General features: G+C 42.4%; 2 protein-coding genes across 2 annotated transcripts; one reads left to right on the top strand and one right to left on the bottom strand.

Annotated features, from left to right (window-relative positions):
• Positions 1-1,354: 1,354 nt before the first annotated feature.
• Positions 1,355-5,105, bottom strand: LOC306796756 (low affinity immunoglobulin gamma Fc region receptor II-b-like; the record flags this gene model as incomplete). The annotated part of the gene is made up of 6 exons (XM_079295826.1): positions 1,355-1,407; positions 2,362-2,433; positions 3,061-3,180; positions 3,301-3,543; positions 4,266-4,523; positions 5,075-5,105. The coding sequence occupies 6 exons, from the start codon at positions 5,103-5,105 to the stop codon at positions 1,355-1,357; spliced, it is 777 nt and encodes a 258-aa protein (XP_079151952.1).
• Positions 5,106-6,596: 1,491 nt separating this feature from the next.
• LOC306796470 (myelin-oligodendrocyte glycoprotein-like) lies at positions 6,597-12,852 on the top strand. Its single transcript, XM_079295400.1, has 5 exons — positions 6,597-6,711; positions 10,419-10,796; positions 10,925-11,008; positions 11,137-11,237; positions 11,329-12,852. The coding sequence occupies exons 1-5, from the start codon at positions 6,630-6,632 to the stop codon at positions 11,371-11,373; spliced, it is 690 nt and encodes a 229-aa protein (XP_079151526.1). The 5' UTR covers positions 6,597-6,629; the 3' UTR covers positions 11,374-12,852.
• The last annotated feature ends 1,651 nt before the right edge of the window (positions 12,853-14,503 follow it).

The following is a 14,503-nucleotide window of genomic DNA, read 5'->3' as shown; positions in this document are numbered from 1 at the left end:
CCTGACATTGGTTACGCATTAGTTCCTCACAGATGCAATAACAGGGATTGTCCAGCAGATGTCGCACGTCTGTTGTTTTGAACGCTTTATATCGGTTGTGATGAAACGTTTTGCATTCATGGATCTGAGCTTGGTACTGAACGCACACGTCTCTCTGGGAACATGTCACCCTCCTGGTGTAGAGGAGACACCTGTCAGGAGGTAAAGTCCAGTTTGATTCATTTTTAATATGCATAGAAACAAACGTATGTTATAAGTTCTCGAGGTGTTTGGTCATAAACCATAAGTTTATGATTATCACATTCATCAGAACTTCCCGGTGATCCATCAGTAGGACTGGTGCTGATGTATGAACGGAGTATCTTACTAAGCTGCTTCATGAAGATGCTGCAGGACGTTTCTCATCACAGTCACATGATGGCTGTTGTTCCCCAGAGTCTGACTTCTCTTCACTGCATCAGCTCACATGAAACCAGAGACGAGCGGCTGGATGACTCAGGAACGTTTTCAGGGAAATATCAGCTTCTTTGTGATGTCTGATGAGCTCATTGCAGAGTCACGGATCTGATGTTTGAAGTGTTAAACTTATCTGAACAGCAGTTATATTATTCTATTTCCTCCTGCAGCAGGTTCCTAGTTTAAATATAATAGTGCTGACTCAGGGGAAGGTGTGTTTCAGTGTGTGTGAATAGAGGAAACAGGAAGTACCTGTTTTATTACACACAAATACTTCTCAGGGTCATCTCTGATGTCAGGCCAAATACTTTCCTTCTTAAAGTATTTTTTAATCACCGCAGGACAGAAACTCAAACAGATGTTTCGCATTTAAAGCTGCACCCTGACTGATGTGCATACAGACGATAGAAACAGAAATAAAGGGTTATTATTGACAGTTTGTTCCTGAAAGACTTCTTTGTGATGTGTGTCTGTTTGCTCTTTGATGTGTTTTGTCGCTGAAGAAGAGAATCATCCTGACAGCGATATGTTGATCATGAATGATGAATGAATGTGATTTTCTTTGAACAATAAACGTGTTTGATAAAAGCCTGTCGCTGTTATTCAGTCGGCTTTTCTTTTTTCAGCAAAGTTTGAAACTAAAAAAATGAATTCTGATATCCGCGTCTGACATTTAAATATTTTAACATTGAACAGATTGATTTCATAATTTACAGCTGACACATTATATTTAGACGATGAAACTGAGTGTTTATTTGACCAATAAGACTTTAATCTCTTCTTGATGCAGGTTTGACTCGAAAAGTCAACTTCAAACCTTCAGTTTCCTTTAAAACCCCCACAATGCACCGCTTCTCCTGTTTCATAACAGAACAGATTGACACGCTGCGCGTCTCCTTCAGGTGTTTCCTGGTTTCACTGTTGAGTAGAAGGTCGGAGCAGCGGCCGCGTCTGTGGAGGAAGAACAATAGAAACACCATGTGTTCGATTCCCACACACATGAACGTTACACTGTTGCAACCAGGAAACAGAACAAAGGAGCGAATCCCCTTAAACTGTGACGCGTTGTTGAGAGATATTAACAGGCGTGTCTGCGTTGATGCTTTAAATGCTGTCATGAAACCAGACACCTGCATCAGAAGCACGATTATCTTCCTCTCTGATGATCAAATGTAGAACTAAAGATCAGGAGGCAGCGCGAGGCTCTGATGCTTGAAGCGAACAACACAAAGGACAAGATGACGTTCTGTTGGTTTGTTTTACATTCATCATATTTGTCTTTCTGTGTTTTGTTTCCATGCATTGTGCTATTATTAAACACATGACGTCACTTCAATGCAATGACAATAGAAACTGGGTCAGCTGATGAGATCAAGGAATGAGGGAATGCCGACTGTTTCGTTTACTATGTAACCATGGTGACGAGATCTATGGACACAGAAACGGACCAATAGGAGCGTAGAGAGGGCGGGACTTCCGTCTCCAGGCAGATAAGAACAAACACACAGGACCCAGTGTGTTCCAGATTTACACTGTTATTTATGGAATATGAATATTTGAGGTTCATCGGCTTGTTTATTTTAACGTATTTTTTATCAGCTGCTGTTATTGTTATTATTATTGTTATTGTTGTTATTATTAGTATTGTTATTATTATTATTGTTGTTATTATTATTGTTGGTGTTATTATTATTGTTGTTGTTATTATTATTATTATTGTTATTATTATTGTTATTATTAGTATTATTATTATTATTATTATTATTATTGTTGTTGTTGTTATTATTATTGTTGGTGTTATTATTATTGTTGTTATTATTATTAGTAGTATTATTGTTATTGTTATTGTTATTGTTATTGTTGTTATTGTTGTTGTTATTATTATTAATAAATATGAGTTTGTACCTCTGATCCTGTTCGTCTGTGCTTCCTGTGTGATGGTGACGTCCGTGTACGACACATCAGGGTCGACTCTGCCTGCAGCAACAGTTTGAAAACATGTTTACGTGTCATAAATAAATCACAGACACTGACATGGTGTGAATGTGTCTCTGATTCCACATCTGTCTGTCCATCATCTGTGGGCAGACAGATGTTACTTGACAGCATGTTGTCCTTTTCTGTGCATACAGCGTCATCATTTAAACTGAAGTCTTTACTGTGAAGGCTGCTGACAGATCTGCTCCCAGTTTACAGCTGGTGGGCTGAGGTCACGAGCACAAAGCACAGCTGCTCCGTTTAATATGAAAACTTGTCTTTAGCTTCAACAAGTCCGTGTCTACAGGGACAGGAATAACCTGTTCTAGAATTGTTTTTGTAGATGTCGTTTCATTGTTAAACATCATTTCTCCTTTTTTTCAGAAAGCAGAACACCCTGTGAGTGAATCTGAATGTGTTGGCTGCAGTTTGAAGCCTCTTCCTGCAGCGGCTGACTGCTCGCCGTGGCCTCCTGCAGCAGAATCAATCTGCTGTTGATTTCACTTGTTTCCAAGTCCAACAACAAACTTCATCGCTCAGCACGTTCCGACCTCCTCGACAGAAGCATCGCTGAAACAGCAGAATGTTGAGAGGGTTCGTTCGGTGACATGAAAGCAGGCTGCTGACCTTTGTGCCTCCTCCAGAGGCAGAGCAGCACCAGCAGCACCAGCAGCACCAGCGAGAGGCAGGCGCCCACCACAGGAAGCAGAAAGCCTGCGAGGGGGGAGTCCGGCGGCTCAGGGCGGCCTGCTTCACAACAGAAATACCACAGGTTGGCCTCGATGCAAACAGACTGCTGCCTCTGCGGCTGGCTGTCTTTGTGCTGAACACACTCTGGATAAATCTCAGACTATTGGCTGCCCTCACCTCTGACAGTCAGCCAGCTCTCTGAAGATCCTCCGGCTCCAGAGACGGCACACCTGTAGAGTCCTTCATCGGCCTGAGAGACAGCGGGGACGCTGATGTTTCCTGCGGAGCTGCTCCCGATGAGGACGCCGTCTTTATAGAAATCGGCTGTGAGGTTGGAGGTCGGCTTGGTTCTGCAGCGGAGACTCACGTCGTCTCCCTCCGTCACCGGGAGGACGGGAATCTCCAGGATCACAGGTCCAGCTGAGAGACGAGACAAGGAGACAGTTCACCTGAAGAGGTCAAAGCTCCAGCAAGACGTGAAGTCTACAGAACAACTTAAGATCCAGCGTGGTTCCTCTTCTCGACTCGTTACCTCCTCCAAGCACCTTGGAGTCCGAACAGAAGTCCGTTCTACAGAAACCGCCGACAATTAACAACGTTTTGTAGCGTTGTCTTGTTTTTGGCCGTCGCCATCTTGGTCTTGTGCAACTAGAAACTCTAAAAGTTAAAGTTGTAAGACAAAACCACGGGCAACTCTCAGACCCGACAACGTCGTGGAAGCAACCTGTCAATCACAGTAAGCCCCGCCCTAAAGCATCCCCTGCTTTATGGTCTGTGTGACTCTAAATGGACCATAATGTACTAAATGAACATCATGCTGTATTGAAGAAGACTTGAAACTAGAGATTGAGACATAAACTCATGTTTACAATGTTTACTGAGGGAATAAATCAAGAGAGAAGTAGAGTCATTTTCTATAGACTTCGATACAACCAGAGGAGTCGCCCCCTGGTGGACACTAGAGAGAATGCAGCATCGGCTTCTCTTTTCAGACCTGGAGGTTGACGACTTGTTTTGGCATGTCAGACACTGAGCGTTCTCCAACTATGGTGACCAGAGACCTCTGTTTGTTCAGCCCGTCAGAGAAGAACGTGTGGAGGTGGACCTCTGGTCTGAATCACTGTCTTTGTGTCTGAACCCACCGGTCACCGTGATGTTGACGGCGTCGCTGCACCCTCCTGCTGCAGACTCACACCAGTACGCCCCGTTGTCGAGTGGGTACAGGTCGTGGATGAAGCAGTGGGAGTCGTTGGGTCTCTCTGAGGAACACTCTTGGTGTACACTGGTGGATGTGTTCCTCTTCACCCTCCAGGCAGCAGAGTTGCCCTCCTGCCCACAGCTCAGAGAGACGGACTCGTACTGGAAGAACTGAGATCTGTCGGGCAGAACTCTCAGAGCGGCTGCAAGAAAACACAGATTTACATCGTTTCACCACCTCAGCAGAAAACAAGCGCCCGCTCGGCAGCTTTCTTTCACTACGGATGTTCTTCTCAACAAACACTGAAGCTTCTCTGCAGGCGTCAGTTCTGAACCCAGCAGCTTTGTTAACAACAATACACAGAATACAGAATACTCCACGATGATGCAACCAGAGCTTCACAGGTTGCCCACCAGCAACCGTGTGGAAGTAGCTGCTGTCAGCAGAAACCACAACAACAAGTTACATTTTGAAGGTGAAGCTGCTGCTCGTCTCTGCAGACACTGTGAGAGACAAACATCTGGCGGAGTTGTTGTTGTTGTTCTCTTTGTGGTCCCAACAGAAAATATATTATTTAGCATTTGGTGTATCACTAGTGGGGAAAAAAACAAGTTGCAAAGATGCAAAATGCTAAAAATGTAAACAAGGTAAAGAGTGAGGATCGTCAGCAGCAGTTGCTTGAGTTTCATGCAGTTATTACGAGATGCAGAAACAAGGATGCAGAGAAGCGTTAAGGCTCAATTCAGTACTCACCAACGGCAGCGCACAGAGTTAACATCGCCATGGTGACTGACTGATGACTGACTGATGACTGACTGACTGGCTCGTTGCTTTCTATCACACCTGAAGTTGACGTGTACGTCACAGAGGCCACGCGCTTCCTGCTGCTGTCTCTTTCCTCTTGAACAGTCAGACTGATGAAAGCTCACCGATTGGCTGAAATACGAGGACGGACGAAGACGTCTGTGTTTCGTGAAAATTGCGCAATGTGTCCAAGAGTGAAATAGGTCAACGCTAAGAGAATAGAGCATCCAGAGCTGAAGGGATATGAACCCTTTAGACCGGCTTTCATGTGACGTCGTCGCTTTTCTGTGTTATTTGTATTTGTTGACGTTCTGTCTCACTGAGCTTCTGTTATTGTGATTGTTTTGCTGCTTTGTCTCTCAAAGCTCTTTGTAAACTCTGTTTTTAAAGGTGCTCTATGAATAAAAAGTTATTATTTTTGAAAAGACATTCCTACGAATATAAATGTACTTTTAAAATCAGTAAAACATTCTCTGCTTCTCTGAGGCTTTGCTGCTTTTCTCTGTTAATTCTTTTAAATTTTGGGTTTCAGGCTGTTTCGGTCTGATAAGTAAATAATCTTTATTTCACTTTCTCTGCTGGGACGCAGCAGATATTCTGTTTTGTTTCGACGACGGGGTGATGATCAGTCTACATCAGGTTTAAGGCTCTTCACCTCCATCATCACTGGAGATACAAAATCACATTTCTGTTTATTTATTATTCCATGTTTTTAGGTTTTCACTGTTCTTGCTGAGTCACTAAATAGATGAGTCATACACCACGCAATGACAATATGACTGACGTTACATTGATGTGATCATGTGACAGAGAGCTGGAAAGACAGCTTTGGGATAAAGTAGTTGCATTATTTTAAGTATTTTAATTATTATTTTATTTAATGTATTTTTTTATTTTGGTTTATAAGTATAATTTACTCAGGATTTTATTTGTATGTATTTTATTTATTTATTTTTCACTGATTTGGTGGTTTGCTCTTAATTCATGTAAAGTAACATAAACTCAATAAAATGTATTTAACCTCTTTGGTTATAATAACATATGACAGTCGAGCTGTATTTATAAAGCATCGTGTAAACAGACAATAAGAGGAAGTCTCTGTCGTAAATATATGAATATATCACATTTTATTACCCAATCAACACTTATTCATTTGTTTACAATTCACATACTTTATAAATATATTCATATGTACTCACATGTATGTATCTACTTGTATTTATATCACAGTTCTGTTTATTTTTAACAGTCACGTGATGATTACTCATGAGATTCATCTTTTGTTTTATGAGCTTGGAGGTGTGTTGCATCGTAAAGCAAAGGGTGAAACCTGGCAACTGTCCAACGTGCGTCGTTTGCGCCATGACGTCATGGAAAACGTACACCGCACACTGCGTCAGTAGTGGAATATGAGGAGCTGTCGCACACACACGGCCTCAGTACTCAGACTCGCGGCTCCGCTGGAGCTCACTACCGGCTCCTCGCGCTTCTACCGGCTGCTTTTATGCGTCACCTCCGCGGCTCCGCGCTCCTCTGGACGTGTTCTCTCTTCACGCTCTTTGTTCCCGGTAACACGGCTTTAAGAGGTGAGCTCCGGGTTTGTTCTCTTCATTCTTTAGGAGATATCATGTGTCTGTGTTTCCGTCTGTTTATCAGCCTCTCAGTCCCGTTAAACTGCAACGAACCGACAACAGAACTTAACAGGACTATCAATGGGATTGTCTCTTTCTATATATTTCATTTATAATAACGGAATGAAGCATGTTACAATAAAACAAACTATTTACCCACTGATTCACGGATATGCCACGAATAATTTAGCAAAATGTTACATTTTGCTAAATTAATCGCAACGTAACGTCTGAAATCAATAATAACTAGAATTGCTGAAAATAGATATCCAATTCAAAAACAAATTGCAAAAAGCTTAATAATTCAAAAAGTTACAAATATGAATACTCCTGAAAGAGCTGAACATTTTGATATTTGAACAGTTTCTGTGGCTTAAATAAATTCGTCAGTGTTGATATTTGTAGTAGTAGAAGTATGATTAGCAGAAGTATTAGTAGCATTAGAATAAGTACTAGTAGTGGTGATATTTGTAGTCGAAGTTAGAAGTATTATTAGTAGTAGAAGTATTAGTAATTAGAAGTAGTATCAGTAGTCATAGTAACAGCTGTAATAGGATTACTACTTTTAGTAGCATTAGTAGCAGTTGTCGTATAAGTAAAAGTGGTAGTAATAATATTGATAATAGTAGCAACATTTATAGTAGTAATGCTATATCAGCAGCAGCAGTAGTTTCAGTATTAGTAAGAGCATTCATTTGTAAATACAGTTAATCCATGGGGCGAGAGAGAGAGAGAGAGAGAAATGGGGTACCGTGTTCTGTGGAAGATGTTTTTTTTATGCAAAATTTAACATTGGTCTCTATGGAGCAGAAAGTTGGTTTGGCATCTGTGGGATTCCACAGTAATTTTTCTACGACAAGGACAATATCAGCTACTTCTCCATCCAGACATTATGCATGAAGAGTGAAGATTGTGGACACAGTGGCAAAATACAAATGTTTTTCCCACAAGAATCTCAAGCTGCTCTTCACTCTAGCGGTGACATCACGCACTCTAAGCTGCGCAATACACACCCATTATAAAGTCAGAAAAGGGCTGAAAAATCATAAAAGTTAAATTGCTGCAGTTCAAAAAGTTTAAAAGATATCAAAAAGCTGAATCACGTGGCAATAGTTGAGGGTTTTCTCAACATTTGAAAGTTGAAATGGTGTCTGTAGCTGAAAGTATGAGGAAGTTGAAGGATTTGAAAGTTGAAGAAGTTTAAGAGGATTTGTAAATATTCTCCATAGAGATCCCATTGACAATATAAAGCTTAATAATTCAAATAGTTTAAAGGTTAGAAATATGAAAAGTCATAGCACCCCTCTGGTGAAAGAGCTGAACATTTTGATCGTTGAATGGTTTCTGTAGCTTAAAAAATGAAGGAGAAGAAGCGGTGCGTCGGAAGAAATAGAAGAAGTTGAATAAAGATTCGAAGAACAACAGTTGGAATGCTGAACAGCATTACAATAAACTAAATAATGACATTATAACGGAACAACACGAGGAAAGAGAAAAGTTGCAGTTTTTAAGTTTCATTTTCTTAAGGCAAGGCAAGGCAAGTTTATTTGTATAGCACATTTCAACAACAAGGTAATTCAAAGTGCTTCACATAAAACCATTAAAAGCATCAAAACATAAGGCAAAAGAAAAGGAGATTTAAAAACAATTAAGAACATTCATTAAAACGTTAAAAAACAGTGCAAGAAATAAAATACAGTAGTAAAATGCAGAAATGCAGGAAATTGATTAATATATGAATTGAACGTGGTTCAATTAAAGGCAGCAGCAAACAGAAAGGTCTTCAATCTTGATTTAAATGAGCTGAGGGTCTCAGCAGACCTGCAGCTTTCTGGGACTTTGTTCCAGATATGTGGAGCAGAAAACCTGAACGCTGCTTCTCCATGTTTAGTTCTGACTCTGGGAACAGAAAGTAGACCGGTCCCAGACGACCTGAGGGGTCGGGATGGTTCATAAGGTAGCAGCAGATCAGAGATGTATTTTGGCCCTAAACCATTCAGTGCTTTGTAAACCAACAGCAGGATTTTAAAGTCAATTCTTTGTTGGACAGGAAGCCAGTGCAAAGACCTCAGAACTGGAGTGATGTGATCCACCCTCCTGGTCTTAGTGAGGACTCGAGCTGCAGCGTTCTGAATCAGCTGCAGCTTTCTGACGGACTTTTTACAGAGACCTGTAAACACACCGTTACAGTAGTCCAGTCTGCTGAAGATAAATGCGTGGACAAGTTTTACACATCCTGTTGAGACATAAGTCCTCTAATCCTTGATATATTCTTCAGGTGATAGTAGGCTGATTTTGTAATTGTCTTGATATGGCTGTTCAGGTTGAGGTCTGAATCCATAACTACATCTAGATTTCTGGCTTGGTTTGTGGGTTTTAACATCAGTGACTGAAGCTGAGCGGTGATTTTCAATTGTTCGTCCTTGGTACCAAAAACAATTACTTCTGTTTTATCTTTGTTTAATTGAAGAAAATTCTGGCACATCCAGATGTTGGTTTGTTCAATGCAGTTACCCAGCCCTTGTATGGGATTATAGTCCCCTGGTGACATAGTTATGTAGATTTGTGTGTCGTCTGCATAATTATAACACACTTTGTTGTTTTCCATAATCTGAGCTAGTGGAAGCATGTAGATGTTGAACAGAAGAGGCCCCAGTATTGAACCTTGGGGAACACCACATGTCATTTTAGTCAGCTCTGATGTGTAATGAGCCACAGACACAAAGTATTCTCGGTCCTTCAAGTAGGATTCAAACCAGTTAAGTGCTGTGCCAGAGAGTCCCACCCAGATGTTTAGTCTTTCTAGGAGTATGGCATGGCCGACCGTGTCTAATGCAGCACTGAGATCCAGTAACACTAAGACTGAACTTCTGCCATTGTCTATGTTTAAGTGGATGTAAACATTTTTACTGATGATGGCTGCTTCAATAAGTGACTCAGAGCAGAAATGCACCCTGACGGAGCTGTCTAGACCTCTCCAGAAGGAATAACTTTAATATGCGTCTGTGTATTGAAATCTGTCTATTGGACAAGTAGAGACATGTTTTGGAAGTCAGCAAATTCAAAAACAAATTTAGGGAACTCATCCAAACAGATAAGCAGGACGGTTAAACTGTTATCAGGAACAGGAAGTGTGTGTATATATGAAGCTCCTATTGTTCCATAACACAGCATCTGTTCAGGGCCACCGTAGAAACACGGGGTTAACTTGTGATTTTATTTATTTTTTATTTATTTATTACCACACTAAGGTCGCGCTGCTGATGTTTTCCAGTCATGTGTCTTGTTCCTCTTAATCAGATGTTGTTCTCACAATGTTGCTCAAAGTGATGACTCGTGGTCACTAAATCATCATGACTCTGCAAAATCACAATCCCTCATTTTCACTAAAAACACAGAGCTGAAACAGACGGAGAATCATCTGAACTGTTTTCAATTCATGCAGAAAAGCTTCTTAGTAGTTTGTTTCTCTGCAGCTCTATTTGAATGAGTATCTTTGGGTTTTGGACTGTTGCTCACTCACCAGAAGGTTCTTAAAGACTCAACCGTGATATAAATACTGAAGTACAATAAGCGTCTGATGTTCTCAGTCCTGGAAGTCTGGTGAGTCGTTCTGAAGTTGAGATAAAGTAGTTCAAACTCGTTCCGCCGTGTTTTCCCAGATCAACCTCAGGTGATTGGGTCACGACAGCCAATCGTGGCCATCCTGGGCGACGACGTCATCCTGCCGTGCCACCTGGAGCCTAAGTTCAACGTGGAGGGTCTGACGGTGGAGTGGTCGTTGCCCGACCTGAAGCCGGACCCCGCGGATCCGCTGAGCCGGGTGGAGTACGTGCACCTCTACAGGCAGCGGCAAGAGATCCCAGACATGAAGATCCGGTCGTACGTGAGGAGGACGGCGCTGTTCACGGACGAGCTGAAAGACGGAAACATCTCGCTCAAGATCTCCAACGTCACGCTGGCCGACCAAGGAAGATACCGATGTTTCATCCCCAAGTTAAACAGCCCAGTGGACCAGTCGGTGGTCCAGCTCGTTGTTGGTGAGTACGTGTGTGTGAGTCTCTCTGTGTATTTTCTATAGGCTCAAGATCTTTGAACCTTTAAGGATTGTTTAGTCAGCACTTTCTGCCGACTATAATCCTCTTTCTTTAATCTTGTGTTTTTTCAGCACCAGAATCTGATAAAACCTCGACGACGGAGTTTTATACCAAAAGTCTCCCAGATCCAGATCAGACCGACGAGACCGATGCAGGTGAGAAAACCTTTGAGGAGAGAATGAAGACTCTTCAGCGTTAATAGAGTCGAGATGGTACCCAGACTTCAACCTCTAGTTATTTAGTAAATGATGTCCATTTAGAGTCTCCTTTGTTTCACCATCAGGTGGTCGGCTTCATCTAAACGTTCTGATCCCGTTGGTCGTCTTCGTCTCACTGGTCCTGGCCGCTGGAGTCGGTTTCCTGAAACGCCGTCAAAAACAAAATGTAAGAAAACAAAAACGTTCTGTTTCTTCTTCTTCAGTAAATCAGTTTATATTATGATTCATAATTCAACTTTTGTTAATTATTCCCACAGCGTCAGAATGATTACGTCGCTTCAACCAAACCACTCACGGTCTGAGGCGCCTTGCTCAAAGGCACGTTGGTAGTTAATGCAGAGCAGCACGTGGACCCGACTGGATCGGTGAGGTCTTCAGGATGGATCCGGATCGGTGAGGTCTTCAGGATGGATCCGGATCGGTGAGGTCTTCACGATGGATCCGGATCGGTGAGGTCTTCACGATGGATCCGGATCGGTGAGGTCTTCACGATGGATCCGGATCGGTGAGGTCTTCACGATGGATCCGGATCGGTGAGGTCTTCACGATGGATCCGGATCGGTGAGGTCTTCACGATTGATCCGGATCGGTGAGGTCTTCACGATGGATCCGGATCGGTGAGGTCTTCACGATGGATCCGGATCGGTGAGGTCTTCACGATGTAAGTCCGATTTGAAGAAGACTGTTTGACTTTGTATCACACGCTGGAGGAATCTGCTCTTCGTGGGTTTAAAAAAAGAGAATTTGAAGAGCGACCCCTGCTGGATGTTTCTTCCGGCACACGTTACAAGAAGTGAATCCTGGAGAGAACCTGTGCCGGAGATCTAAACCCTCTTTAAGCTGTGGACACGCGGTTCAGCAGCACCATCACTTTTCACCTCCAGGAGACGAAGAAAGAAGCCAAACTATTGATGGAAGCACCACTCCGATGGATTACTGTCTGACTTTATGTTTATTAATCGTGATGTCAGAGTTAAAGGTTACTGTTCACAAGAGTAACAACAGACCTCCTGATGCAACAAGTAACGCCATTAGTGTTCGACTGAACGAGTAAATAACGTCAGTTAGCTTAGCATAATCTGATGATCCCTCATTTGATACTAACGCTGAAACACAAGGCTGCACGTCTTCATGTATGCAGACATGTGTGTTAGAAATGCGTCCAGTAAATATAGAATGACGACGTGTGACACTTATTTAAAATGCAGAATTCAAACTGCAGTTTTTTGAAGACGAAGCGCTCTACTTCCTGAAAGTGCCTCTGAGCAGGGCACCTTTTCCTCACCATACTATTTATCTCTTCAAGCGCTTCATATAAACATATCAAACGTGTGTCTGTAGATGGATCTATAGCTTGTTTTAAGCCTCTAAAATTGTGATTTCTGGATGTTATGCTAACTTGTCATGTCCTGCACTTCCTGGTAACTGAACCCGAGCTGAGCTGTTTTAACGGTGCTGCTCATCTGCAGCACAGCGTGAAGAAGAATGTGTTTTTAATGTTATTTATTTCCCCGCCTGCTCAGACAGGTGATGGTGTTAGAACGTGTTGTTCTGAGGATGATATGTTAGACTGATGACTGACTCTAGCTCACCCTGGCTGTTGTTTGAAGACTTCCTGAAAGCAGGGCAGCTTTTCCTCACTATTCTATTTAAACGCTGAATATAAAGAGTCCCAAACACAATGTGACTCAACAGTGGTTTGTTTCTGTGATGTAGAACAAGTGTACTCGAGGTATTTAGAATATTTGCACTGAAATGTTTCGTGTTCGACTGTTAACAGAATAAACCACATTTATTTACACACAGAACGACTGGAGTTGAGTTTCATGTATCTGCTGTCTGTTTGCATGAAGGTGGAGTTTAACTCGTACCGCTCCGGTCTGTCAGACACTTACCAAAGCATTAGTTCATACAACACATTTACAACCTTTATATTAGCCGACAGAAGAACCAGCGTAAACGTCTCTGTGCCTCGTCTTTTAAGCCGACGTTTTTACTTTATCATCTCCGCCAATAAGCGTTTGTGAGCCTGTCTGTCCGTCCACGGCAAATCTCACAAACCTCTGTTCATGTGCTCATGTATGACCGTGTGCTCAAGGACTCTGGTTTCCCTTTTTGTAGTGGGAATTGTTCATCTCCTGAACCTGGATTCCTGATCTGTTTCCACTGATATGCATCAGTGATATGCATCAGTGATATGCATCAGTGATGCATATCACTGATGCATATCACTGATGCATATCACTGATGCGTCGTAGTTGTTGCAGGAGAGAGTGAGTGAAGGTGTCTAGTGGCAGTAAATGAACAGTGTCTGTTACAGTTTGCACTTGAACAAACACTGCAACAACACACCTCAATATCCAGGAAGTTTTCGTAGTTTCCTTCTCAGTTGCTGGGAACTGTGTGTGTGTGTGTGTGTGTGTGTGTGTGTGTGTGTGTGTGTGTGTGTGTGTGTGTGTGTGTGTGTGTGTGTGTGTGTGTGTGTGTGTGTGTGTGTGTGTGTGTGTGTGTGTGTGTGTGTGTGTGTGTGTGTGTGTGTGTGTGTGTGTGTGTGTGTGTGTGTGTGTGTGTGTGTGTGTGTGTGTGTGTGTGTTAACACGCCGATCTCTGTACAGAGAGCCGCACACTCTGGAGATGAGTGTATCCGACCAGAACAGTCGACTCTTTAGACATCTGTTGGTTGTGTAGGTAACCTCAAACATGTTTAAATCACACCAAACCTTTTGGGGAAATGCTTTTTATTCAAGAACAGATTTTCTTTCTTAGATCTGTGGATCTTTGATTCACGATGTCTGATCTCAAAGTCTGATCTCAAAGCTTCATTTGCTATTGAATGACATCATATGATATTGGTACAGGGTGCTGATTGTATAAGTTTGTTGTCTACATTGTGCTCCACTTACACTTTTTTTGTGTACTTGTAAACTTTGGTGTAAAGTACTGTTAATCCTGGACGTTATCTCACAGGGTGCAGTGAAGTGTGAGTGAATGCAGTAAAGTGTGAGTGAATGCAGTAAAGTGTGAGTGAATGCAGTAAAGTGTGAGTGAATGCAGTAAAGTGTGGTGTTGGGTAGTAAAGTATGTTACACATGTAGTGAGGTGGGGTTTCCGTGTAGTGAAGGTGGCGTGCTGTGTAGTCTGAGACCTACAGAAGTCCCTTATCGTTGGAGTGACACACGTAATGGCCCCACTGATGCATGCTGTCAACATATATTATGAACGGTAGCCATTACCTGTTGTACCACAGCAATCAGTTCAATGTCCATCCTCCTCTTGATCTCTGACTCCTCACTCAGGCAGTTTAATTCATCAGGACACTTCATCACAGCTCGATCCATCTTCAAAGGGTCCTTTGATCGAAAGCTCTGTAGCTTCTCAATGTCCTGCGTGAGGTTCACCGCCGATGACCTCCAGCAGCAGCACCGGCTTCCT

The sequence above is a fragment of the Melanostigma gelatinosum genome (assembly GCF_949748355.1).
Source record: "Melanostigma gelatinosum genome assembly, chromosome: 23".
In the NCBI taxonomy this organism is placed as follows: domain Eukaryota; kingdom Metazoa; phylum Chordata; class Actinopteri; order Perciformes; family Zoarcidae; genus Melanostigma; species Melanostigma gelatinosum.
The sequence above is the reverse complement of the archived record's forward strand: the minus strand, read 5'-3'. Positions and strand labels throughout refer to the sequence as shown.